Here is a 23,505-nt window from a genome sequence, read left to right as displayed (position 1 = left end):
GCCGCATCACAGGCATTCAGAGTACCAGAAAGTCGCGTGCAGGGCTGGCGCAAACAGAAGGAGAGGGTTTCACTCAGCAAAGCAACACGGAAGGGTTTCAGTGGACCGAAGTAGGACGTATTCTGCGACGATTCACTTCGGGGATACGATCGTGTTGGCCCTATCTTGAAAGCGTTCTGCGACGGGGACAGAGTCCGCCATGCACTGTTTTGGCCGCTTGTAATTCGCGTCGAAATGAGACAAAGCACGAAGGTCAATGGGCTCGCTGCTGCTGCCGCACTTCCAGCGTTTTGACAGCAAATTTTTGCAGTCATTGAGTGAGATGTGTTCATGTTTGCTTGTGCGCGCGTGACACCATGCTTTGTTAATTTAGTTAGAAAGCGAATGTTTACAAGTTTATACGGTGGATAAAACTACCATCCTTACTTCGTATAACTGTCTACTAATTTGCTATCGCAATCGATGCTTCGCCTTTCAGGCAAAACTGCGACTCTTTTTAATTCATTGCAACTTCAGTGCATCTTTGTTTTTTCAGATGAGAGAAAGTTGTATTTCTGTATCATGAGGTGCGCGGTACTGCAAAGGACTCTTTTTTTTTTTTGTCACAGAAAATGAGTGCGCTTTACAATCTAGGGTGCATTAGAATCGATTAAATACGGTACACTGCAAAAGGCTTGATCTGTACATGAACTCCATGTTACCATGAAGCGCTATGTACAACATGCTTCAAATGAGAGCAACAGTGACAGCAATTGAGGATACCAAACAAGATTGCTCCTAGAGCTCCGTTTTGCACCAAAATTATGCCGGGTTACTTTTAAGGCTTTATAACGCTACTGTATACTGCTAATTCTGCAGCCTATGTTTTCCATTTTCAAGAGTTGTTACGAATGGTGTGGCTTAGAAGTACAGAAAGTTGACCTAGTCGGTAGGGGTTCATCATGAAAGATGGTAAGGCAAGCAGACACGGAAACAAGAGAGGAGAACCAGACAACACAAACCCGTTTCAGGTAAAGTAGCGCTACCTGTCAATCAGGCACACGTGCGGGCCTACGCAAGAGATACCTGTTTAGGCATTTAATTTCTTCTTAATGCAAGTTAATCGAAGGCTGGCTCACACATGTGCTTCCACTACTATTGATATGCCAGGCCTCGACCATTAGACGCGTTTCTTTGTTCTTGTTCTTACCCGCCGTGGTTGCTCAGTGGCTATGGTGTTGGGCTGCTGAGCACGAGGTCAAGGGATCAAATCCCGGCCACTGCGGCCGCATTTCGATGGGGGCGAAATGCGAAAACACCCGTGTACTCATATTTAGGTGCACGTTAAAGAACCCCAGGTGGTCCAAATTTCCGGAGTCCCCCACTACGGCGTGCCTCATAATCAGACCGTGGTTTTGGCACGTAAAACCCCATAATTTAATTTTTTTTTGTTTCTTTGTTCTTGTGCCTGTATAAAATTTTGATGCGCATTTACAATCTCAACAGTGCAAAGAAAGATTAGATAGGAATCCTCCGGTTAACGACCTTCTGTGCTCCCTTAATCTCTCCGATTAACACAACGGCCCGTCTGCCCTACGTAGGAGCGGCCGCAGCTGAAAGGAACACTATACATCAGTACAGCAGTCAGTAAATTTGTTCGTGTATTTTACAAAGCAAATGTCTATACACTGTTGCAAGTGTCGTTGCAAGCAGGGGCAAGCATGATGTACATGAAATCATGGTATTTTGCCTTCATGCTGGACCGCATATCATAGAATACTCACACATGCAGAGAGCTAATTCGTGGCAAATGAGGGTTGGGGCAACATCATGGGCCAAGAAATTGAGGATCGCTTCTGCATTTTTGTCAACGAAGCTTCGACAGTTCTTTTCTGTTTCTGGAGGGAACAGCTCACAAAGTTGGTCAAGGACAAACTTCAAGTCTTCCTGCAACACAAAGGCACAGAGGACTGTAAGGTTGAGGAAAATCAAGCATGGCTACGCAATGGGCTCAAGTGATTCACTATGTTCTACTTTGACAGAAAGGAAGAAACATTTTGAAAAGATTCAAAATAATTCTACAACCTAATAAAAAAAAAAAACAAGTGATGATACCAGATCTTCCCCTGCAGGCATGTGTCAAAATCGCCATTAAATACCAACTAGTGGTGTGCAAATATTTAAAACTTCCAATAGCAGTCAATTATTAGTTTTTAATATTCATTTTCCAATTCTACATTTCAATGAAAGAAAATAATCAAGAATTTCCCCTATGTTTTCGTTGGCCTTTTGTCTGTTGGCTTCATGCAATTGTGACTAACAAAAATCTGGCCCCTCAGTTTCCCTCTTATCATTCACAAAAAAAAACAAAAAAAAATTAGTATAGGTAAGTTCAAAATGTTTTTCATATTTTAATATTTAATATTCTTTTAAACAAATTAAATATAATGCTGGCCGTGTGGGAGTCGATGCAATTCTTTGCATTTGTTTCCATTTAACCTGCGAGCGTGTGCCCAATTTTGGGCTTCTTAGTATGCTCTTGCTATAGACCAATTTAGCTAAGCACAAGGTAAGCTCAGCCATCAGACTTAAAGGGCAACTCCGGCGATTTTTTGACCATGTCAAGCTAATAAAATATTTAGGTTCCCGAGACCCTCCTGTGACGCACCTGACAGGAGAATTGTTCCGGAAATTCAAAAATAGTTTTAAATAAGCAAAAAAGCGCAAAAACGAAACCGAAACCTGAGCAAGCAGCCGAGCGAATCTTTGTGTGTCACGTCACGAGTGTTGTACCCCCGGCAGGGAAGGCGCGCAATGCATGCCGGTCTCGCCCGCGGAGCGAACGAAACCAGCGAAGAGCAGACGCTCAGCTTATTCGTGACCGCGCCGGACCTTCGGGTGACATTGTAAGCTGCACCACCTATTCGGATCTGTCAAACAGTGACAGTTGTGATTCCAGACGAATTCAATAGCCAAGAATCGCCGTCCTCCACCACTAGAGCCAGCACCAATGCGCAACAGATCGCGCTGCAACATGAAGACCAAGGGTAGCCCTAACCCCTGATATACGTGCTGCTTGCTATTTTAGGTGTTTTACCCCTCTCAGGAAACTGCTTCGCACGCTCACTGCAAGATGTGGAGCACGACTTTTCACATTTTTATCCCACAAGAACGCCGCTGACAGTCCAAAGCACCGACCGGTGCATTTGTTTACATCGGCAGGTACAGCGACCACTCGTACGTCGTTCGCTTGAGATAGCCGCTCATCGGTGACATCAATTAATGTCACAACATATAAAAACACGCAGATTATGTGCATGTAAGCACTGTTACATCACTCTGGGTCTCGCTGATACGTGCGACCACACACCTTCGGAAACAGCGAGCGGGAGACCGTAGTAGGAAAGCGTTGTGCAGCCTGCTTATCATTCTTCGTATTCTCTTCATGCACAAATTAGTGTTCCGTAAAGTAGACATAGATTAGGACATTGCACGTATGGTCGTTCATTTAGAGAATGCATAGTTTTCTCATGGAAACGCCAATGTCATGAAGTCATGATGTCGCCGTTGGCAGCTGAACAAGACGGTTGTTTACGCATGCTGTATCGAAGGGGCCTCCGCTTGCTGCCCATTTGTGATACGAGGCAAACAGTGCACTTCGTAAGCTAAATAATTAGTCAGCATAACAATAGGTAATAATACACCCATGAATGTGCGTAGTCACATTTCATTTAGGGAAGCGCTGGCGAGTGCGACTCGCTGCATTCGAGAACGGCAACGTATACGGATGTTAATTGCGCGTCGAGTTGTTGCTTCTAGCTTTTTGCGTGTGCACTGTACGAAATGAGGAATGGTTTATTTCAAATCCGTATGGTCAAAACTGAACTACAGAAGCAGCTTTCCTCATCCTAATAGCTTAATTAGCTTCATATCAGTCGGTCTGGTCCGTCAGCAGCAGACGCACGAACTCGGCCACTGTGATAGGCTTAACCTCGGCTGAACGCGATCGGCATCAGCTCAAACTGGGTTTGCGGATGGCGAGGGCTGAAGTTCGTGCAGCCAACAATGCAACACCGCTTGCCACCCCGCATCATTTGCCCGTCCACAGGGAATGCAACTTCTCGCGACAGCAACATCTCGCGCCAAGCACTCGCTCATGATCGTCGACTCCTGCACGCTCTCGTCGCTGTCGTCTGCATGATCCCGGCATGCTCTGTGTGGACCATTCCTGACGTCATACACAATGTGGCCTGTAACTGAGGAGGAGGTAAGGTAGGGTGCTCGAGGCAATAAATTAAATTCATTTGTAAAAAATCTGTGCAACTCTCAAGCCTGCTTTTTTTAGGACATGACGGAGGTATTCAGAGGAACAGACCCAGTGATTTTCATCCACATCCGTTGACATCGAAAAATCACCGGAGTTGCCCTTAAGCTTTGCAAAAAAGCTAACCTCATGGTGTCAAGGGGCAAAGGTCACTGCCAGACTTGCAAGTAGTGAATTACATGTACAATCAGCATCCAATTTTTCAGACTTCTAGAGACTACAAAAACATCCTAAAAATCAGGCAGTCTGAAAAAATGAATGCATGCCCTTTACTGCCCTAGCGGCTTGAAAAATTTGTTGATTCACTTTTGTATGCCATCCCGATTGCATGTGATAATGTCTGTTTGAAGTTCAGCTAGGGTCATGCACTGTACACTGATGGCAGCTTCATCAGTGCTCGTGTCAATTCAGAGCACATCAGCAGTACATGCACTGGATCTTCATTTTTAGTTTCAGAATAATTCGGATCACTTGATGGACAATTTTATAGTCGGTTCAATCCACGCAGAGGTAAAGCTCGGTGCCAGTGTTGGCGAATCATTCAAATGTTATGTCAGTGGGAATCTCAACACCAGCAGTGCGCAGGTCACCGATCACAATGTCCATGGAAGGGCACTGATCAGGCATGCTGTCATTATCTTCGGATGAGATCTCAGTTGCAGTATCGAATATGAAGCCCGGATGGCAGAAACAGTTGCAAAGTGTGTTTTGTCACCACCTTCCACACATCCAAAAGCATGCCGACAACAGACCTGAGATCAATATAACTTTTGATGTTTCAAAGATCTTCACCTTATTTTTGGGGAAAAACAAAATCGTCTGCTTGGAAATGCCGAACTACTTGCTCATGTCAGCTTGTGACTGGCTGCTCTCAACTTGCTTAATGATAGCAGCTTTTTTTTTTTTTCATCATCAACTTATGGAAGTGCTGTCCATGCTTCGAAGCCATCAGCGAGGATGACGAAGGTGGAGTCAGCGCCTCTGCTGATAGCGGCAAATCATTTTAATGAAAAACACGACATCAAACAGCAGGAAGCTTCGAAGCGAATGTCAAAGCAGCTAGGCCTAGCGTTGCAGAGCGCACGACAGTACAATACGACCACATGACCACGCACCAAACACCACTTGGTCAAACACAAATGGCTATGGTGGCTCCAACCGGGTATGGCTGCCAGCAGATCAGCGTGCGAGAGTGCTGGTTCGAGGCTGTGAGATAATCAAAATGGCAGTGGTGCTGACGTCGATTAATACTATTAATGCTGGAACTGTGGTCATGGCAAAAAGTCTGAAAAATCGGGCAATGAAGGGTTTCATCGTCCAAATTTCAGACGTCCTTATACATTGGCTTTATGGCCACATGGTACAAATTAACTCTGCATATTTTCTACGTGTTCACGCTCTTAAAAGGAGAGCTATGTTCTACGACACGCACTTGGTAGCATGTTAACACGGTGATGACAATTAGTACGTGACCTTTAAACAGGTCAAATGTCGCACTTCCTCCCCTTGATCTACCTGAAAGCTCCGCACAGTACTGATTTGTCCGAAAGCCACAAGATTCACACAAGCGAGCCCAGCTGCTCCAATATCTACGCCTTTCAACAGTCTATCTGTCTTATTATTCACGTGCTGCGTTCTAAATCACACCATTCTAGTGGGTCATTTTCGAAGCAACTTTCCTAGCTTCGGCATCGCTTGTTCGTCAATTGTTCTATTGTGTAGCAAAAAGGCCACCAGGCACTAAATAGAAAAATTTGGCACTAAACAGAAAAAAGGAAAGTCACGAAATCTAACAACAAAATTGCTAAAATGGCAACACTGACTATAACAGTTTACTGGTGTACTATATTTTTACTGTTGGCAACACAACTGTGATTAAGGGGGGATATGTGTCCAAAAAATTATGAAAAAATAGATTTTCTTAAAATGGTATTTGGGTAGCTGTAAACACACTGATTATATTGCTAGTGGCTACTAACAGCCTAGCAATGTAAATATTTCAATTTTTTTTCTTGTAGTATTCAATTGAAAATAAGCTTCGTTTCTTTTTTTTTTTTTTTTTGCATTTTCACAAAACACAAATTTCGGGCTCCGTGCAATCTTTTAAGATCGACCTCTCGGCCATCAGGGCTCCTAGAATCATAATTTTTAATACAGCATGTAGCTAAATGCAAAATGCACAAAATGGTAGATGCAGATTGTCACATTTTGCTTCAAACTTTTTTTTTCTTGGCTGTACATTAAATAATGAGCTAGCTACATTTTAAACACAACACTTTGAAGTGCTGTATGATTGTTCATACTTGTTATACCAAAAAAAAATATTCCTACCATTGTGAACCTTATGGTTCCCGATATTAAGCTATGTTCCTAAAGCGATATTTTGGCGAGTAGATATTACTCTGTCATTCCCGGAAACAATAGTAATTTATTTCTAGTTAACTTTGGAACTAATTGGCCTGTTATAAAAATGATTGCATACTTGAAATCGGCACAAAAGAACTGAACAATAATGTGCAGTTTCGTTACATTTCGCAAAGAGGCTTAAAGAAGGCCCCCTAAACCCCACTCCCCCCAAAAACTTGCTGATAAATGCATCTGCATATCATTATTCATTATTCAATATTGAATTTGATATTTTAAGTATGTGTATTCAGCTCGCTTAAATATTTTTAATAATTGCACACCCCTTTGGCAACTATTTTAAATAGCCCTCAGTATTAACTTCATGAACTTTGAGTTATACTGTAAATGTTGAAACTATCTTCAAAAACAATTTCCTTATCTTATAAACCTAGAAAAATTAAATCTCCTAAGAAACAGAAATGCTAAAAATAACAAAAAAGTACAACCTCACTATAACGAATTCACATATGACACGAAAATATCTTTGTTATATTTCACATTTACTATAAGCACATATTCGTTACGACACTGATATCAGCAAGAAATTTTTTTAAGTTACATGCTAAACTAAATATTTAGGGTAAATTTGCTACTGTAATTATAGTATGCGGGCTTCACTAACAGCACTGTGACACATAAGGGAATGCAAGATCCTAATGCAAAGAAAGCATGGAGAGATAAATTATGCTCACCACGGTGGCATTTACTGGTACGATTTGCTCAAGAAGGGAGATGAATGCCTTGCAAATAGAACAGGTGAAAATGTCGTCAACTGAAATAAATCAAAAGACAAAAGATAAAGATGTTACAGGAACGGATATAACACCAACAAATGAGGCACAGTGTGCTTTTCTTTTCCAGTCTGTTCCACATGGCAGTGAGTGGCATTTGATTGCATGACTATATCACTTATAATCCAGAATTCATAAACCCATTTGACATTACAGCACTCTCACCATGAAACTGCATTGAAAATCAATGTGCTTCAAGAGCAACTTCAACATTTTTTTCATGTTTCGCTCGTGCCAAAAGTACTGAAGGAACTCCTGAGCAAAAAGAATGAAGAGAACTGAAGGGCTTCACTGGGCCCTTCCCAATTCTTATTGTTCGCTGCATAGCAAGGGTCTCTGGCAGCCTTGGGGCAGTGTGTAAGAAATTATTGGGCAGTTGCTTGCTCCCAAAATAATGCCCTACGTGATACCTGCAGTTTAATGGATGTTCCACATCCACAGCCACAGTAGTGAGTAGCACTGGCCGGCACTCCTAGGGCTAGGCTATTTGTGCATGTACACAAACACCAAATAAAGTGGATGCAGGGACAATCAGTCAGTGAAGCACAATTTGGAGAGCACTGCACGTCATGCAAGGGTTGCGAGTTCAGCTCCCACGAGCAACAAGCTGTCTTCCACTTTCATTTTCTTTTATTAAGAATATGAAGTCTATCACAAATAAAAAAAAAAAAATATGCTATGCTTTCCCGACTTCACTGACTTCATATAGGCTCTTGCCACACAGCCCAGTAGCAACACTTGTCACTAGTGCAATGGATTTAAATGCTTTTTTAAGAGCTTGCACAGTGCAGCCCTTTTTGCTGCTCGTGTTTCTGACATCAATTAAAGAAGAAATTTGTGCCATCCTCCAGATTAAATAATAGTGAGCACGAGGCAAGTGGCATTTTATTATATAGCACCTTTTCATAATGCCATCACACCTAAATGCTCACGCAAGACCTGCTAAAGTGACCAGATGAGATGCCATATTTTTCTGCATTAGCTGTGACACAATAATGGCTTCATGCTCCGGAATTAGGGAGATTTGAGTGCAGCTTGGCACTCAACTACCAAGCTGCCCCTCGTGAGTTCAATTATTTGAAAATTCTGACGATGTAGCAAACAATGACGTATAGAGAGCCATGTACAGCCAATCGCTAAGCTGAGTCAAGTTAGAGGGGAAAAAAACATTTACCACGCACTGGAACCGAAATACCAAACTCGCATTCATTTTATCAGCAAGTTCGATCTTCATTCGTCGAAAACTCACTGTTATAAAGATAGCGAGTTTGGAACAACTTTTTGGTTGTTTCGAGACATGCGGTTACAACACGCTAAAAGCGGAATCTTTGAAGTTTGTGACAGCCCGGAAATATAATAATCAGAGCCACAGTTACTTTGCAACTCACTTTAGGCAGCACAAAATTACCTCCAAATTTCAACGGCTTACATCAACTTCCATACTTTAAACTCTGCACGCAATTTAGAACAGGTTTGTGGCCACAGAAAACAGTACAGCTGATTTTGTATGTGGGACTAGGCATGTAGAAGCTATTTTCTGCAAACATTTGACCACGAGATACCACTCCGTAGGGGTCCAAAGCGGCTGGCGAGAGCTCCCGGATTTTTTTTCACCTGTCCTTTACGGCGGAGGTCGTTCATGCTATATATAAACACCAACAAATATGCACGGACGCATATTCTTGACAAACCGACGTAGAGAATTTTTTTCTCTGAAGTTTATCATTTAGGAAAGTTTGCTGTGAATTTAATTAATTATTTGTGTTTGGTAATCTTTATTACGTATTTTTTAATTACTGTTTCTTTTCCGAAATGTACTTTTGAAATGTGCGTTTAGTACTCGTGTTTTTGTATATAATATTATGCTGTAAATTAATCTTTTTCTTGAAAAAAAAACAAACGTTAGTAGGACCAACCAAGAACTCAAGAGTACTTTATCTATGGGTATAATTCTTTAAAGAAATGTTGCCAAGGGATATATCAATAATTTGTATATTTTGGAATTTCTCTAAAATATTTTTTGCCAGAGATCGTTACTTCTTACCAAAATTTTTCTTGAAAAATTTTGGGGGTTTTTTTGTTTAAGAATTCTTTTATGAAAATAACATTTTTTGTATTTTTTTTAATAAATATTATTTGAAAGCACATTCATTTACCTTCACTTTTATACACTGCATGGCACTGTAAACTTATTGGCTGTTGCACAAAAAGTTCCTAACTCAAACATACAAAAACAGCCAATTTCCCCGTGGTATGGAAAGAGTTAAGCAAAAAAATTCACCGATGATTACGATATTTCCTAACGCGCAATTTGGGCACATCTCTATACGTCTTTTCATTTCACGATATATTGGCTGGCACGGACAATCGGTCTCGTGTTGCACGTCGCAAGCGGAGCGACGTGTGGCACAACTGCCTTGCTAATAGGGAGATCACAAGAGGCAGTGCGCGGGTGACGCGTGAGCGCAATTAAAGGGGCCCTGAACTGCTTTTTATCAAAGTGGAGAAATACATTCGAAGGGAAAATAGGCTATTTCAGAAATACTTTGCCGCAAAAAGTACTTCAATGCGTTCAGCAGAAGCGGAGTTATTGGAAATCAAACACGACTTCTGCTGTGCTTGCCTTCCTCCTTTAATGCCTTGCACTGCGAAGGCTACAGCGGAGTGGGGCGGGGCCACAACACTCTGCTTTCAAAATGTCACCATGGCGCGCAGTTCAAATTTAATTCTGGATGTTAACGTACGGATGCCACGACTTCCAATTTTGGTGTCTACGACGCACTTAACGTAAACCAAACACGCTTGTTCACAGCAAGCAGCCAGTGGACTCGCGGCGACACCCCGTAGCGGCTGCGGTGTAGCCGATCGCAGCGACCAAAAGCATATCCGTATTGGAATGCGCTTTATTATGTAATAAAGCACACAGAAGAGAGTGAGGAACATGGCTTCTGTTGAAACGACAGCGTTTAAGAGAAAGGCGACTTCGCACTCCGCTTGCGAGCACCACGCACCGCCTACAACAGCAAAACTTGACTGAAATGTTCACAGCAGCGTACCCTACCTGCGGACTATGTGATTTCACCAAGCCCAAGGGGTGATTCAAGGCCCCTTTAAGAGCAGCCGCCGCAGACAGACCTGCACTCATGCAGCATCTTGTTTTGACATTCTCGTCGCATGCCTTATCAATGGTGTCATCGGTGAACAGACGATGCGTGCTACTCTGGCTCTATGTCAGAGCGATTGTTGCCGCAGAAAGCCCCATACACACTAGCGGTAAAACGCATGCGGCGACCCACCGGCGTTAATATGAAGCTGTCACAGAGCGACCACACCAACTGGCGGCAAGCCGCTGCAGCAGTTATGTGACAGTGAAAATCTCGCCTCCTCTCTATAGGTACGAGATGTCGCATGCTTTTTCCTTCGTCTGCTGACAGGTTGGCCTCCATACAAGTCGGCGCTGTGTTTACGTTCTTCGTCCATCATTCTTAACGCAAGTCATGTCTGTGAAGAGGACGTCGTCGTTGCCACTGATCATAATCATGTTGGTGTGCTCTCTTCTATTGCAGCGACGCCGCGATCCGAAGTCAAGGAGAATGAGATACTGGATGGCGCCTCCGCGTCCTTGTATTCTGGGTCCGTCTTGTCGTACAGAATCTGATATGGCGCACTGTTTACAAGAACCTTTCCATCAGGACGTCTCGGTTTAGACTCATCATTGTAAAAAACAATCGCAAGCCATAACAATTGAAACAAGTGCGAACGAGACCAAACCAAGCACACCAAACAAGTGCGACTGAAAGCTGATGCGAGCAGACGATAGTACAAAACGAGCGATTCGGCTGAGACCAGACACGAGTACGCATCGAGCGGTCTGGTGGGGTCAGCATATCCCCAGTTTCCCACACGGATGTCACTGAAGGGGCCGCTCTCACTGGTCTCCGCTGTTCGTGGCTCACGTCTTTCATCGCCCGCTCCGCTTTCGCTCTTTTATCTTTCACTGTGCTCGTTCACTCGGTTACACCGCCGACGTAGTAATGGGCCATTAAGAGCTGAGCTCTAAAATTGCGTAAAAATAAACATAACGAATCCTTTTTAGTTCACAACGCAAATTTGCTTTTCACTTTGCACCAATAAGACTGAAATCTTGTGGCCTAAGAGCAAGAGTCAATGCATGAGTATTGTATGAAGTCAGAGGATTGCAGTGCTGCACCAGCATGCTCACAAAATGCTGGAACAGCACTGCCCAAATGCACACCAAAATGATAAAACAACTGCCACTCATCAGTAGCACTCAGTAGATGAATGGAAATCCCTGGACGAGCCAGACTCGTCCTTAGCACAGAAAGGGTTGAGTGCTTCTTTAACCATTTCACTGTGTGATGAATTCAATATCTGTAGTAGTTGAGCAACCAAAAGAAACAATTTTCTTCTTCTACTAGTACTACAAAGCTCATCCCGAAAGACAATCTTTTGCACATTACATTATTATTAATAGTAGAAGTAGCAGTACAGTAGAACCCCACTGTACAGTCGTACAGTGGGGTTTTTTCGTAGTCTTATTAGAGACCCACAAAAAAATAATCTATGAGCCATGAAAACAAAACATCCGATAACACTTGTGGCAGCACTACTGATTAAACAAAAAGCTAGTCCTACACAAAACCTTATTTAAAGGAAGCTAACAAATTACTGCAAATTTACTCAGTAAAGCTTGTTATCTCTGCCTGGCAGTCAGATTGAACGTTAAATGCTTTTTTGGAGTGGTCATAGCCGTGAATCACTATACGAATGAAGCTTGCAATTTCCATCTGGCGCTTGGGTCAAATTTTCGATAAAAGCAGCCTCTTTTTAAGCGCTCGCCGCCCTTTTTTAGTTTCTGTGCAGCCTTGTATGTCAAAGTAATCGTGCAAGATATCAAGGGTCATGGGATGGCATCAAAAAATGGGAGTGTGGGGCGAACCCTCGTGCCTTCATCCACTTCCTCTAGACTTAACTATACGAGCAATATTGAGATCGGCAACGAGTAAAAATCTGAACATGGTGATGGCGATCCTTCTGTGCCACATGGCAGGTTCTGCAAAGTGAACGTTTTTAATGAGACATTCGGCGATCAACATAGGCAGTGCCTATAGCAGCTCCTTCGTCTTTCTCGGTTGCAGCCCCACTTGGCCACGCTCCTGCGCCATGCTCGGGCTCCTCGAGGCATGCACTCGGGAGAATAAAAATTTGCTTCCTATTCTGGACAGTTGTATACCTGTTGGCCTAGCCCACGACACGTTCCATGGGCTATAGGGCCTCGTTTTGATCCCTATACTGCCAAAGAACGATGCCGCACTGGTGGTGGCAAGTCACAGTTTTTGGACAGAACAACCACGAAGAGAAACGCAACAAACAAGAAGCTAATACACAGAACATTATCGAAAACAAACAGGAACGGTGATTCAGAACGTAAGAGCATGGAAAATGTAACAAAAAGGAATGTACCAACAAGGTTCTACTTAGTAGTAGTACTAAGTAGCAGTATTAAAACCTTCCTTCCCCTTCCCTTCCCCCCCCCCCAAAAAAAAGGAAGAGAAAGAAAACAGAACTTCCTGGAGAAAGAAAACAGAACTTCCTGGCAAGGATTGTTTCGGGATGAAGGATATGCTGCCTAGGTTGAGGCAAAAAGGGTGGGTATGGCTGGTATGCATATTTGGGAGGGCCTCAATGCACAAGAGTTGCACGGTTCTGCACACCACACTTGAGACCTATGTTGCAACCACTTCCAGCAACCAAAAATTAAAAAAAAAAAAAAAAAAAGCCAGGAGTACCTACCACTTGGGTTATACTGGGCAGGGAAGGTCTTTACCATGGGAAATGCTATTTCAGCTGAAAAGGTAAAAAATGAAAATAAACATGCTCAACTGTCCACGTTACTTGGATTTTATTGTGCTTTAGGCTGCACTTCAATTAGCAATGATAGCTTTTTTTTTTTTTCCTCTTCCATGATATCAAAGCCGCCTCCTGTATATTATGTTTACAGTTGTATATATACTTCATTACACAAGTGCAAATAAAGCAATGTTATGTATTACGTTTACTTGCATATGAATTATTGCATATGAATTACTTGCATATGTATTAGGTTTACTTGCACATGCACCATTATTTCATTCTGGCTACACTAAATTGAAAGAGAGACCTGGCATAAACAAGAAGCAAGGAAACTCACATTTGTTGTTGTCAAAGTATTTTTTTGGCAAAGCAGGGTAGACCTTGATAAGAGGAACAGAAGGAGATTGCTCCAAGTAACCCTTCACTTTCTTGGCAGCCTTTAGGTTCTTGAGGTGGCCCTAGGGTAATACCATTAGACTCTTTAAACCCTCCTACAGACATTATTATTATGGACAGCTGGAAATGCAGGAGTCACTGTACTTATTCAACCTGGCTAACTTTCACATTCATAAAAACACTTTCCCTTAAAAGTACTGCCACAAATGTATGAAGTCATAAGTATGCCAGCTTCCATTCAATATAAGTGTGGTGTCAAGAACACTCGCTTAAAAGAGCACCAATGCTGATTAGATTTTACAACTACATATGGTACATGAGTACACCACATGTAGCAAAACAGCGCTTGCCACACTGCCTTTACAGGCTGCCTGCTTAGAAACTCTTTAAGGTATTCTAAAAATAACTTTAACCTTTGTGTAAGTTCTCCAAAACATTTAAACACTTAAATGCAAATTTCTGAGAAAATACACATTGAATAAAGGCTGTTTGTACCTTCCATGCACCTAATGATGTGTAAAATATAGCTACCAGCTACTTGTGGTGTTTATTACAATAGACGCTACATAATTGCCTTGGTGACTTTACATTGGCTTTACTAGATAGCAATGCCCAAGATGGACTCCGGCGAAGGCCAGTCCTACCGCCGAAACATCAGTTAAAGTCCCGTTTCAGGCATTTTTGGGTGCAAGTTTCATCAGCTTGGCACATACGTTTCCCTTAAGTACCTCTTTCGAGTGCACATATATATGACTGGCATTGGAGATTCAAACATGTAGAAATGCAACCCTCATGCACCTCGCTCTGTGCCAGTCTCACATAGTTGGGAGTCAAATTTGAAAACATGCAACTTTGACTCCCAACCATGGCACCATGTAGGGTCCACACGGGAAATAACAAGTGACAGTACTGAAACAAGCCAAGGACAAATTCCAGATAAAACTACCGATCAGTGCACTACTTGAGACAACTGGTGGTGGAGCGCGTTGATTTTTGCTTTAGTTTTTTTTTAAACACAATGCATAGAGATATTGACAAGTTAGTATAATTTCTATAAGAATGCAATACAATTGCAGTAAATTTTGGCACACTCGAGAAAAAATGTGAGGGTATCACATAAGTGTTACCTTGTGGTGAGCAGCAGCCCACACCTGTGCCGACAGAGATGTTATGGTCATCATGTGTTTGCTACATGATATCAAAGATCACAGCTGAAAGGACAGCTTAACACACTGCTTTGATCAATAACGAGCATTTTAGTTTATGTTTTGGTGGGGGGCGTGCAACTGATAAGCAATGGAGCTCAATTTTATTGAACTTCAATGACGAATACAGTGAGTGAGTGAGTGCGAACTTTATTTAGGTCCCGAGGAGAAAGAATACAGTGTTATAAAACACAAAGAAGCAAAACCTGCGGTTTTTAGGAAAGCACAAAGAGTAAAAAAAAAAGTATGCTAGCTCTCACAACTGATACGCAATAGCAACAGCGACCGCTTAGGCATGTTTCTTTTACTAGAACAAGTCCCGCCTCACCTATTCACCCTTTACCAAATTTCATCTAACATATTATTCTGGCAATTAACTACATTCGGCAGCCACAACATATAACTCAGGTACCCAGAGAACTCTAGATAAAAATTATCAATGAGACAATAGGCTATACTTCAAAGCACACACAAACAAAATTATGCAGTGCAAGTAAAGCTACCATACAGTGGCAAGAGGACAAAAGATAAAAAGAAAAATAAGAGGCCATATCCAGTCACCTTCTGCTGGAGTGCACCTTGGATTGCCTTGATGAAGAGTTTGTTCAGCGCCCTCTCCTCAGACTTCATTCCGTTAGGAGAACAGAGGCCAATGGTACTGCAGAAAACATTCGGGTCCTGCCGAACACATTGCATCCATTATGTCAGTGTCAATGACAGTACTAGTGCACAAATGCTGGCAGTGGTCTCAACTAAGAAAGGTATAAAGGCATATACTCACAAGGGCTTCGAGAAGGTAAGAGTACACCATGTCAAAGTAATCATCAACAAAACTCTGGCACTATAAGGCAGAAAGAAAAGAAAAACATAAGTCCACTGAACCAAGTTCACTTCGTTAAACACTAGAACTACGCGTGTCTCTGCTTATGCATGTATGTGTGCACGCACATGCACGCACATACGCATGTTTACAGTTGACATCACTTTCTTGGCAGCATCACTGAAAGCTGACACTGTGAGGCGATTCAGTAAGCACCAGGACAATAAAAAAATTTAATATTAAACATTTCAATGTTGGTGCAGTGACAAATGCTAAAGGCACCTCCAACCACCAGTCTTATGTAACTGATGAAAAACAACATTGGAAATGTTGAAGGGCTTTTTGCAAGGGCCACTAAGTCAGCCTACACACATTCAAAAAAGCTTCACAGTAGAACCCTGCTGATACGTTTTTCACGAGACCATAAAAAAAAAACAAAAAAAAACCTAAGAGCCAGGAAACGCAAGAGCCAGGAAACAGGAAAAATTTAGAAATGGGAGTAGTCTTGAATTGCAGACGATATTATTTTAATTCTTACGTGTGAAAAAAAGTCGTAGTTTCATTTCGCCCAACAGCCGAAGTATCGATTGCGATAGCAAATTAGTAGACAGCTATACAAAGTAAGAACAGTAGTTTTATCGTCCGATAAACTTGCAAACATTCGCTTATTAACTATATTAACAAGAATGGCGTCAGCGCCCACAGGCAAACATGAACACATCACACTCGAACACATCACAAGCTTTTTGACAAAATGCCATGAATGCTGAAACTTTGCACTCTCCTCACCCTTTCACATCCACATCTAGGGAAACTTTGTACAGATGGCTCATTGCCAGTGTACGAAAGCAAACTTGTGTATAGTGCACATTACAAAGCTTAAGCTTACATTACATATTTGATGGACACATCTGTCCATAAAATATAAGAAAAAAAAAGAGAGAATAACCCATTTGTACAAGGAAAATAGCACATGCACTGTGAATTTCAGACAACCAGACATTTTGAACATATTACACTCTATACAAATACCAAGAGGACATTATGTTTTAGACAGTGCAGAGCTTCTGAACTGCACATCCCTCCCCGAAGTATGCTGGTAAAGTGACCTAAACTGCTTCTGCCCCAGTTTTCAAGAAATCCAAGGTGTCCCTCTATTTTCATGGGTACATCAAAGGACCTTAAAATATTTTTTGATATGAAGAAAGGGTAGGGCATTCAAGGAGGCATAATATAATTATTTCTGGGTATTACGTGCCAGAACCACAATCTGATTATGAGGCACGCCATAAGTGGGGGCTCCAGATTAATTTTGATCATCTGGTGTTCTTTAGTGTGCACCACGGTGTAAGAAATACTTCAGGTGTTGAAATTCCGCCCAACGGCGCAGACAGATCGTGTTCGCTGTAGCCACGCCCCATCGGCTCCTGAGGTGTTTCTGCGTTTCGCCGCCATCAAAATGCGGCCGCTGTGGCCAGGATTTGATCCCCCCCCCCCTCTTGTGCTTAGCAGTGTAACACGAAAGCCACTAAGCAACTATGGCAGGACAAGGAGGCATGCAAACCCTGGCATAGTTATATTGAAATCACCGAGGCCACACGCCATGGCTAAGCAAAAAAAAATATTGATATATATCAATTTTTCTTGCTTAATCATGACATTGTAATGCAAAACCACAGCAAATGTGCACATGTGTACATTTTATAATCACAGCCGCTTACCTCTTCAGCAGCAGCACCAAGCTCTTCACAGAAGTTAAGCAAAGCCTGCTTAAATTCTTGCTGCAAACAAAAAAGAAGTAACAAAAACATGCTACTGTGACTAATGTACAATGAACCAAAGTATGTGTTTTCCATAATAATAAAGAAAGACAACAAACCTCTGTTGTGTTTGCAGCAAGAATTTGCCTCACATGCTCCACAAGCTGCTTGCAGAAGTCGCAAGTCAAATTGTCCTTGGCTACGGTGATTGGTGGGATCTGAAGATAATTATATAAATGCCCCACTTAAGAAAGTGACCACAAAGAAAATTTACAGGCCCATACAGTGCATAATAAGTTGGTAATGTATAAACACTTGAATGTTAGGTAATGCAAACATGTTGATAATGTAAACACCTGAATAACACTCTGTATCGATGCTATGTACTTACAGCAAAAGTACTGGAAGGGTTTTACTAATCATATCTCAGATGTGGAAAATGCTCACATCAATTAGGATTTAAAAAAGCACGAATAAGGCAACCTTTTCTTAACTGGTCAACATCATGCTCACTTCTATTTAAAATATCAACATTAACACTGCAACGAGATCTGGATTGGCATAACGCAAGTACAGTCGAACCTGGATATATCGAATCTGAAGGGGATCACAAAAAAGTTTGATATATAGGTATTGATATACAAAATAAATATTTCATACAAAAATTTTCAAGGTGTTTTTACTGCTGTTCATTATACACAATAATTCGTTATATATGGGTTCGACTGTATTCCTTTTGCTTGGTTCTGTTCCTTTCTTATTATCAAGTGCTAACAGCTGGTCATTCCTGGAGATAATGTAGGCAGAGTGCTGCTAAAACCACTGATGAAGCGGGAGAAAAAAAGAAAGCAAGAAAAATAGGGATACAATTGCAGCATTATCCTGGCCCTGCACTCTAAATGGCATGAAAAACACAAAAATATCCCCCTTTCTATAAAATTGAAAAACATACGCTCAGTTTTGGTGGGCTCAGAGCCTTGCAGCGATCCACGTAGGCACAAAACTCTTCAGGGTTCTAAACAAAGAGGAAAAAAATTTTCATGACGAAAGGTATCTTTCCTGAATGTCCCCAGATCATAAGCCACTTCACATAATATACCAGCATAGCAGTAGAATGTCGCACACCATGACACTACTGTTCAAACTTTTTCAGGTAAATGCATAGCTGTGCAGGCAGTAGTAACTGCTATAATTCACTTTTTGCTCATAGACTTTTCATTTCAACATATCAATGTCAAGTGTTGACAAGGTTCGTACAGGTTTCAGAGGCAAAAATTCAAGGGTATTCAAGGACTTTTCAGGCCCCGTCAAAGCTTTTTCAACGGTCAAGAGCAGCATCTCACGCAGCAATTTTTTACTACAAGAAGATTTCCAAAACATTATAGCAGATAGCTTTATTGCACTACAAATACAAAAATTATATTAGAAATGTCCAGCTTTGATCACTTCAAGTTCCTAATGAGGCGCAAAAGAAAGCAGTGTACACGCCGAAAGGGGGCGAACCAGCACCAAGTGCCAGTGTCTCGCTCTCGGCCACTGTGGGGTTTTCCAGTTTCGCACAAGTTTTACGAAGCAAGTGCGCTCTCGCCAGTTTCAAGTTTTTTTACCATTGTTTCTATAAAACGGGAAGTTTGCAAGGCCCATGCTGATCCACCATAGAAAGCTGGTCACACAATCGATCTTAGACTATTACTCATGAAATTCAAGGGTTTTCAAGAGGAATAAACCAGGACTTTCAAGGACCTTGAAAACATACTTTTCAATTTCAAGGGTTTTTCGAGGGTTTCAAGGACCTGTGCGCACATTGGTTTAATGCCAAGTGACAAACACTCTTGGACACAAAACACAGCCACATGAAACCCAAACACATGAAAAGTTGTTCTTACAATTTTGGTAACAACATTTTAACTGATTATAAGGGCCCACTGCAACAAAATTTCGCTTAGGATAAACTGCTTATAAATGAGTAGCATAAACTATTGAAGTGATCTTAGCAAAGCTGCAGGGCTGGTAATTGTCTAGGTTTCTTATCACGCAGCAGCCTTTAAATAACACCTAAGCAGATGACACGGGGCACCTGTTGGTAAGATAATATGACAGAAATCGCAGCACATGGTCTACAAGATTTTTTAACACCATCGTCGATGGCCAATTTCATGAGATCATGCCCAGGTCAGCTAGCATTAGCTGGTCAGCTAGCATCATTTTCAGCTAGCAGTAACGGCGCCACTTCTTTTAGTCTCGGTACCAAAAATGTGTATTTTTGCTAGCTTTTCATGACGCATCCGCTCATATTTCAAGCAAAAAATTTTGCAGGAAGGCTCTTCTATATCACAAGCTAGGTTCCTTATACAGCCCAATGTTTCGCTGCAGTTGGTAATGCGACTGCTACAAGCCACTCAGTGACACATGCCACACCATTACTCTACAGATATACCAAAAACACACACCACGAAAATGTTCTAATTGATGCAATGTCATGTGACAATATCAAGTGATGCATGCCTTTCAGTAATTAATACTCACCAATGACTGCAGGTACTTGAAGACTGATGGCAGGAAAACATTCACCAATGTGGAGCACTGCAAAAAAATCCGACTAAATTTTTAAAAAGAAAGAAAGAGCTGGTCCTAATCAAGCCACAGCCAACCACTGCATTAACTAAAATTACCAGTGCACAATGGGCGCACTAAAAGGTACTATTGACTGCTCGTAACTGCAAATATAATTCATTTTTACATCTCCCAACATGTAATAGCTTACAAGCAATACTAATATTTCAACTTTACAAACATTTACAACACCACACTGTACCTCAGGATTGGCAGTGCCAAGCCTTCCTTGGCAAGCCTTCAGGACAGCAGACTTGACTCCTGCCTGGAATGTGAAATATAATGTGCCATGAAATAGCAGCAAGTACAACCAACATGAGCAAAACCAGCCCCCCCCCCCCCCCCCTTCTTTTTTAACACAAAAGATGACCTTTATAAGAGCTAGAGACATCAGTCTTAGGGTTAAAATGACTAACTTAGAATGCTGGCCCAAAAAAGCCCTGAAAATGATTAGAATTACTAAATTAAAATGCTGACCCTAGAAATAATAATCCAAATACTGATGTTTCGGAAGCACCTGTGTGCATATGTCATGCACTAATGTATAAAAATCCAAGAAAAATCAATAAGGAGTAATGATCATGACTAAAATTCTGTGAGAATCTATTTCTCCACAATGAATACAGCTCTGGTTGCACGCTGAGTATTGGTCAAGTAAATGCATTTAAACAAACGAAACTAACAAAAAACAAAACATCATAAAGAACACACTAAAAAAATTACCAGCAATGCATGCAGAATGCAAAGGGAACAAAACAAATTGCAAGCCGTCTTCATCGTGCATCTTAATTCGTAGTCTACAAAAGCAGTAAAGATGAGAACCGTCACTTTTATTATGAAATGAGAATTTCAGAAACCTATAGTAGAAGACTTAAAATAAAGGAGAAAAGAAAAAACAAGAAGTTGCAATTACCAAGGGCAACTTCTTGAACAGCTCTCTGGAGTGTTTCATGGCTGTTTTGCATTCAGTGCATGTGGCTTCCTTCTTAACACTTGATGCTGGTGCATCTTCTTTTGACAAAGGCAGGAAGAGGCGAGACTGCATTGACTAAAGTTGTGAAGAGAGAAAGACAGTGCATTCAATAAAACAATGCTCTAAGATTTTATTCATTAGTATCACAACTTGTTGTAGGACAAACATAAGCATCAACAGCATGGAGTTAAGGTTTCTTTCTCTGAGCACTTAGTAGGACAGAATTCATGAAATCGAACCATAACTGTCATTCATTCATTCTACTAAGGACACAATTATTAGAAGCCTTTGTAACAGTAGCAGCATGAAAATACCTTATATTCCATTAGCTATTTCTCGCATGTTTACACAAACATGCCTATCAAGGAAATCTTTCATCAAAGCTATTCATGCACCAGATGCCACGAAGGAGTGGAGCCAGCTCTGAAGTGCGTTTTTTATTATTATTATTATTATTATTATTATTATTATTATTATTATTATTACAGTTGAAACTCGATTTAACAAAGCGATGACCACGCTCAAATGATTTTGTTAAATCGGGAAGTTCGGAAAATCGAGGAAGAGATTTTTCGGGGACCTTTGAAACCTAAAATTGTAACGTGGCAACACCCAAAATCTACCACAGCATTGTAACTGCTAACCCATGCCTGCACGTGTGAAAAGTCCGCAAGGGTGGCTCAAATTGTTCATGTGATGTGCTATGCAGGCCAGGTAGACGGTCACGTGAAGCTATGACAGGCTCCCGACATGCAGACGTGGAAAACAAATGCAGTAATTGTGCAAGCAGACCGAGCAAGAAAGTTGTGCGGAGAGGATCAGTGCTATCTGCCGCATAAACCATGAAATAACAAAAGCAACCACCGCTGCCCCTAGCGCCATCTGGTATGCAAGAGCAATGCCAACTGCTGAGTCAGTTGTTCCGTGCATGGGTGCGGCGTGCAGCTTCGTTAAAATAAAGCTAGGGTCACAACTAGAGCGCCCAGATGTTTTAACGCAGTAGCCCTAGAGCGCAAGCTCAAAGAAAAACCCATCTTTGTCAAAATTAGAAAGAAATCACCGCTTTTTTTTTACTCATTTATTTCAGGAAAAGTTTCCTTAAATCGGATTTGGTGGCCATTAGTTTCGTTAATTCGGTTTGACAACAACATTTAACCCTATGGGTGCCTGCTGGGGAATAGAAATTTCTTTGTTAGATCAGGAACTTCGTAAAATCATGTTTCGTTAGATCGAGTTTTAACTGTATTATTATTATTATTATTATTATTATTATTATTATTATTATTATTATTATTACACAATGTTTGGTTCAAGTTAACCCAGTTTTTGCTCTTAAGTTTATTTGCCTTGTCTGTTACAGACTGTGCCCTAATACACTGGCATGTACTACATTGAACTTAACACTTCTTTCTGGTTTAGCGCTGTGACCAAGAAAAATAATGGCAATACCAATGTTATGAATAAGTCTTATTCCATCAGTAGTTTTATTTTAAATGTTTCTCATTGGTGTGTTTTGCATTCAGGTTGCATCCACAACCCTTGCCAGTAAGCTTTGAAGTGTAATTTGTCTTGTGTTTCCTGGCTAACAAGAAACTACAGGTGAATAACCTCTCAAGCAAGAGAGAAATGCTCAGTATACTAGAAGCCTGCTCACATTCAGTAACGGACATTTGTTTTCTGGAACATAGTCTCCAAAACACAGCAGTGCGCTTAGAATGCAAGCTGCTTTTAAAGTAATGTTACTAGAGTAATATACTATTTCATTCAGAATAAAACCCTCCAGTAGCCACTTACAGCCATAAAGACTTTGTGCTCCAGGAGATCCTGAAGCTTCCTGGTAACGAAGTCGGGATTGCAGAGTCCAGCAATTGTACACACTTGGTCTGGGTCCTGAGAATTTATGAAGCACACAAGTATATGTTCCTGTTTAGCAATGATTCAATTTTATACAACAGATTTCTTGTCACAAACCAATCAGACAAGGAGAAAAGCAACATTCAAAAGAAAGAAAGGGTGAAAGGCCTGTAATTTGGGGCAGCAACGTCCTTGACTGCAGTGGTCATACAGTCCAGCTGCTCTCTACAGATGAAAACACCTGCCCTTTAGAAAGCAAAACAAAAAACCTAGCTGTCCATTACTGGCATTGCAAAATGTTAGAGCCCTCTTTTGCTACTTATTTATATATTTCATATCCTTTAACATCTTTCATGATTTATTCTTCTTTCATGTTTTGTTGTTGCCTTACATCCCACATGCTTAGGAAGAAATGAACCCAAACCACTTTGACTGAAAGTCAAATAAAGGACCTAAAAGATAGACCCAAGCCATGGAGCTTATGTATGTTTAGATATACTCATGGACAAT

The 23,505-nt window shown here is 41.3% G+C and overlaps 1 protein-coding gene across 3 annotated transcripts in view; it reads right to left on the bottom strand.

The window, feature by feature from the left end:
- Positions 1 to 23,505, bottom strand: part of LOC119436704 (uncharacterized) — a 119,756-nt gene that overhangs the window by 82,581 nt on the left and 13,670 nt on the right. For all 3 annotated transcript variants that reach the window (XR_007464674.1, XM_037703670.2, XM_037703673.2), the window contains exons 6-18: positions 22,936 to 23,031; positions 21,082 to 21,216; positions 20,371 to 20,433; positions 20,082 to 20,138; positions 18,508 to 18,570; positions 17,675 to 17,773; positions 17,517 to 17,576; positions 15,757 to 15,816; positions 15,537 to 15,653; positions 13,712 to 13,832; positions 13,315 to 13,368; positions 7,402 to 7,481; positions 1,764 to 1,926 (exon numbers count right to left, since the gene is read on the bottom strand). Coding sequence is in view for 2 of the 3 variants with exons in the window: in XM_037703670.2 (XP_037559598.1) it covers positions 1,764 to 1,926; positions 7,402 to 7,481; positions 13,315 to 13,368; positions 13,712 to 13,832; positions 15,537 to 15,653; positions 15,757 to 15,816; positions 17,517 to 17,576; positions 17,675 to 17,773; positions 18,508 to 18,570; positions 20,082 to 20,138; positions 20,371 to 20,433; positions 21,082 to 21,216; positions 22,936 to 23,031 (1,168 nt within the window). In the remaining variant the exon portion in view is untranslated. The remainder of the gene's footprint in view (positions 1 to 1,763; positions 1,927 to 7,401; positions 7,482 to 13,314; positions 13,369 to 13,711; positions 13,833 to 15,536; positions 15,654 to 15,756; positions 15,817 to 17,516; positions 17,577 to 17,674; positions 17,774 to 18,507; positions 18,571 to 20,081; positions 20,139 to 20,370; positions 20,434 to 21,081; positions 21,217 to 22,935; positions 23,032 to 23,505) is intronic.

This window comes from Dermacentor silvarum, chromosome 1 (genome assembly GCF_013339745.2).
Source record: "Dermacentor silvarum isolate Dsil-2018 chromosome 1, BIME_Dsil_1.4, whole genome shotgun sequence".
In the NCBI taxonomy this organism is placed as follows: domain Eukaryota; kingdom Metazoa; phylum Arthropoda; class Arachnida; order Ixodida; family Ixodidae; genus Dermacentor; species Dermacentor silvarum.
The sequence above is the reverse complement of the archived record's forward strand: the minus strand, read 5'-3'. Positions and strand labels throughout refer to the sequence as shown.